At 30.1% G+C, this 4,731-nt stretch overlaps 1 protein-coding gene across 1 annotated transcript; it reads right to left on the bottom strand.

Moving 5' to 3' along the window:
• Nucleotides 1-1,136: 1,136 nt before the first annotated feature.
• On the bottom strand, nucleotides 1,137-2,817 carry LOC107468087 (uncharacterized). The gene is made up of 2 exons (XM_021133327.2): nucleotides 2,476-2,817; nucleotides 1,137-2,052 (listed from the first exon to the last, which is right to left on the bottom strand). The coding sequence occupies exons 1-2, from the start codon at nucleotides 2,573-2,575 to the stop codon at nucleotides 1,262-1,264; spliced, it is 891 nt and encodes a 296-aa protein (XP_020988986.1). The 5' UTR covers nucleotides 2,576-2,817; the 3' UTR covers nucleotides 1,137-1,261.
• Between the last annotated feature and the right edge of the window lie 1,914 nt (nucleotides 2,818-4,731).

Below are 4,731 nucleotides of genomic sequence, written 5' to 3' on the forward strand. Positions count from 1 at the left end.
GTAAAATATGTATTTTAAATTTTAATTTTAAATTTTTAATTTTTTTATTTATATAATTATAGGAAAAATATATGGAACTAATTCCAAATCAGTTAAAAATAGAACAATTTAATTAATTATAAATATAGCAATTAATTTTATTTATTTATGATTTAAAATATTGGTTACTAAATGTTTCACCACATTCAAATTAGGAGGAGATACGTGCAGTATCATTGCAACGTGAATCACGAAAACTGATTCAATTAGCTTCCGTCTCTTCACCCTCCTTCCGTCTTCAAATGCCTAAAACATGATAAATCAGAAAATAGATTCAGAACTATCCAATTTACAAAGAAAAGAAACATCCTAATGCGTAGCATAAACACCATTCACGTAGAAGTTTTGAATTCACCCAAAGGCATTTGGCTGGTTTTTTGCTGGTACCCTCTTGGTTCCTTAGTATTGTTGTAAATGGGACCGAATTAATCGGTTCAGTAACTCATCGATCGAACTAATAAACTAATAAATCAGTAATTTGACCAGTTTAATTACTAGTTCATTCTATCAACTATGATATAAGCAAATATTCAGAAATTATAATGAACTATTTAAAATGTTTTTATTTGGCGAAATATATAATAAAAATGTTAATATATATCGAGTTTCTAGTTAGAATTATGTTTACCCATGGTTATATTGTCAAGCTTTAATTCTACTTTGCTTCTTGGATAGCAACACTCTCACGCAGTCATGCTTGTATGTCACTATACCTAGACATAAGTCATAAGTGTTACGCGTTTGATCTGTAATCTCGTCGTTGGTTGAATATCAATTATTCATATTCCTGAGGTATAAAATGCCTTATTATTATTATTATTTTTAAATTCTAGAAGTAGAATTGGTTTTCTGAAAATAGGAAACATGGTAGCAGACTAGTTTTAATTGAAAAAAAAAAAAGAAGAAAGAGCATAACTCTTGATTTTCTTATTTTACAGAAGATAGAATATACAGCCTCTTTTGTTGGGCCTCAATAGATAATATTTGAAGTTCAAAAATATGTGCAATATCAACTTTCTCTACTTTGACCCTTGTCCTCCTCATTACAAATTTTACAGTTAACATCTATGTTTATAATGGCTCTCGTTTTTGCATGCATCCTAGACAGGTAAGCAAAGAAGTGAATAAGAGCATATTATACATGAAGGGTGTGATTATAACTTGATTCCAATAATGCATGCTTCTTATCTTGGCCTCTAGCAATCTCATATTATTAGACACATTAAGTTTTGTTCTGATCATGTTTTGAGATTTTGAGGCTAAGAGATTCAAGCATGTTCTCTATAGCGGAAATCTCCTCTGCAAATATGTTTTCATGACTCTTTATGACTTGTTCCTTGAAGCCATGTATCCTTTGAGTGCCTGCTTCAACTTCCTCCTTCAATTGTTCCAATGTGGCATGGATTTCTTGGTTTTCCTCTCGTGCATCTTTGTACTTGTGCTTCAAAGATCGATAAGCATCAAGGGACTTGTGGAGTTGTTCTGTAAGTGCCCTGTTTCGCTCCTGCAATGCTATGTTGCCTTCAATTTCCGCATCGTTGCTCTTCTTTTCTGAGCTGCAAGCATACAGCTTCTCTGCCAACATGTTATTTTGCGTCTTGAGATCAACCAAGAGCTCTTCCATTTCTGCCAACTCTTGAGCCTTTCTTGCAAGTTCTGAAGCCATAATCTGCTTTTCTTTCCCCAAACTCGCACACATGGCTTGAAGGCTCTGTCGCGCCATGAAGCTCGCATTAAGCTCCCTCCTTAGCCTTTCCTTCTCATCTATTGGCAAATCAGGCTGCCTTTTATCATTGGAAGTTGGAATTGTAGGCCTAAGATCTGTGTTACACCTTCTAAGTTCTGCTTTTTTCTTGGTAGATGTTTGGATTCTTTGAATCCTGGACCTAACCTCATCTAAAATGGACATGATCCCATTCACCCTGTGGACCTTTCTCTCTTCGTTCTCTTTCATGCTTGCTCCATTATGATCTTGAATTAGTTTCAGCAGCAATCTAACATTTGTGGTAATGCCTAAAGCAAATAAGAAATGTTAGAAACAAGAGACTAAACTGGAGAAATGATGTTATATTATTGACAAAAGGAAAAGAAGAATGACATAGAAAAAAATGCAAAAACTATGGTGATTTCACCGTAAGGAAAACAATCGATCCTCTTCAAGGGTGATACCATGGGTCTGATACCATGTTAGGAACAAGAGGCTAAACTGGAGAAAGAATGATATATTATTGAGTATATTCAAGTTGTCTATACAAGTTGTCTAAAATGATACAATATAAAAGGATATTTATAGGTACTACGAGAATCATAATAATAAAAACGTAATCTCCTGTAATAAATATTCGATCCTAACTATATTCTAACAAGAAACATTGAATAAGGATTATTCTACCATATACTATGATGAAACATGAACATGAAAATGAATGTTATTACCTTCTAAATTGCAATCTTCTTGTGGTTGTGGCCTTTCAGCGTTATTTGATGATGGTGAAGAAACTAAATGCGGAGATGAATGTGCTCGAGGGCGATCCATGCTACAAACCACAATGTCCAACAAATTTTAACAAATGTGTTCAAAGATATGTAATGATGAGTAGAACAAAAGGGATAAGTGTTAGTGAAATTCTTTCTAAGAAAGAAAAGATATGATATAGCTTTTTTTTTTTCTGGTCTCTATTCTCTATCCCTTGAAAGCATCATTGTTTTCCTTTCTTTGATTTGTAATGTTAATGTAGTATGTGGAGTGAGGATTGGGGAATGGTTGGCTAATAGTTGGATGCGCAATTATTGCTTTGAGTTTGACCTTTTCATTGGTTTTGTCTATCCTTATATTATGGCCTCAAATCACATCGGAATTAATGCTCATTACTCATCCTTGTCTAAGAAACTTTTATCCAATGCATGGCTTATGGTGATTATTGAAAAAGAATAATAGACATCATGTTTTGATCATCATTTGCCTCAAATTCCATTTTAAAGATAGCAGATTGTCATAATTATTGCAAAATTAAATGAAGTTTATTTGGATAATATAGATATAGATAAATCGATAGATCGTTCAACGCATCTTATTTAAGATAATTAGAGTATTAATTTATTAAAAATGTTTGATAATAAAAAAATTAACTAAAAATATATATAATTTATCTCATTTAGTATTTAATAAGACAAATTCTGATTATTTTTTGATAATTTGTTTTACTTACTAAACATTTTTTTTACGTAAATTAATTAATTGTTATTGTGCAAAGTTTGATGAAGAATACTTAATCATTTAGTTTCTAATGTGAATCACCGCTTTTTTAGGGGTGTTCATGGATCGGATTCGATTCGCATATTTACGATATTTATCCAAATCCGATCCGAAAATTGCGGATATAGATCTAATCCGCAAGACTTTCGGATCGGATTTGATCGGATCGGATCCGCACACTAATCAGATCGGATTGCGGATTTTGTATTGGTATCCACATATCTGCATATCCGCAAAAATAAAAAATAAATAAGTAAATATTCTTTTTATATTTTATTTCAAATAATAATGATCATATATGTTGTATTATTTTAATTTATTATTTAAGAAAAGTATGTTTAATATTATTTTAAGAATAAACATATTTAAAATAATAAAAAAAATGAATTTTATTAATATTTTTTAATAAAAATAAACTTTTAAAAATATTTTTTGTGTTTTGCGTCCAATATCCAATCCAATCCGATTTGCAAATGTGCGAATTGGATCGGATTGGATCCAACCTTAAAAATTGTAAATATTAAATCCGATCCAATATGATAATTTTAATACAGATCGAATCAAAATTTTAACCATATCCAATTCGATCTGATCAGCGTTCACCCAACGCTTAGTCAATGTGAATAATGAATTAAATCTCTTTAATAAAAACGTTATTTGACACAATTATATGACCAAATAATTATAAGTTACTCTGATTGATAAGTTGTCACTTTCAAATAAATTTTTTCTATGAAGGTGTAGTTAGTTAGAGTGAAAACAAGGTACATTATATACTTAGAGAAGACCAAAATATAAGGTTAAAAATGATCAGAACATATTCATAAATAATTTTGACATACATGAAGATGAATTTTTTTCAATCTTATTTTTACTTCTCAACGAAACAGACACATTGAAAATTAAATTATACTACATATAAATAAAAAATTAATCACCAATGGATCACTTATATAAAATATGAAATATAAAATACACATTAAAAAATATATAAAATACCACATGTAGATATATAAATACATATAAAAAGTTAAATTATTATAGAACGGATAACTCTTGAATAATATCATGGACATTCATTCATTCATGCAGTCAAGCTGTCACTGAAATCAGCAAAAGAGGGGCTTCTGAGAAATGGTTTTTCCCTTCCTAGTTTAGAACTTTAGATTGCAATAATCATTTAGCATTTCTTTTTTAATCGAGGACTTTATAGTATAGGAGTAAAAACAGGGCATCTTGGTTAATAAAATGAATAAATTAATAATATAGAGATGAAAACTTAATATCTTATAGACTTATAACCAACGGCGGATTTACGGGATTAAGGTGGTCATGGTCCCCATTTTAAAAAAAAAAAAATTAATACTATTAGTTTATTATTATTATTATTATTATTATTATTATTATTATTATTATTACACTAATAACAGTTTTTT

The sequence above is a fragment of the Arachis duranensis genome, chromosome 10, assembly GCF_000817695.3.
Source record: "Arachis duranensis cultivar V14167 chromosome 10, aradu.V14167.gnm2.J7QH, whole genome shotgun sequence".
NCBI lineage: Eukaryota > Viridiplantae > Streptophyta > Magnoliopsida > Fabales > Fabaceae > Arachis > Arachis duranensis.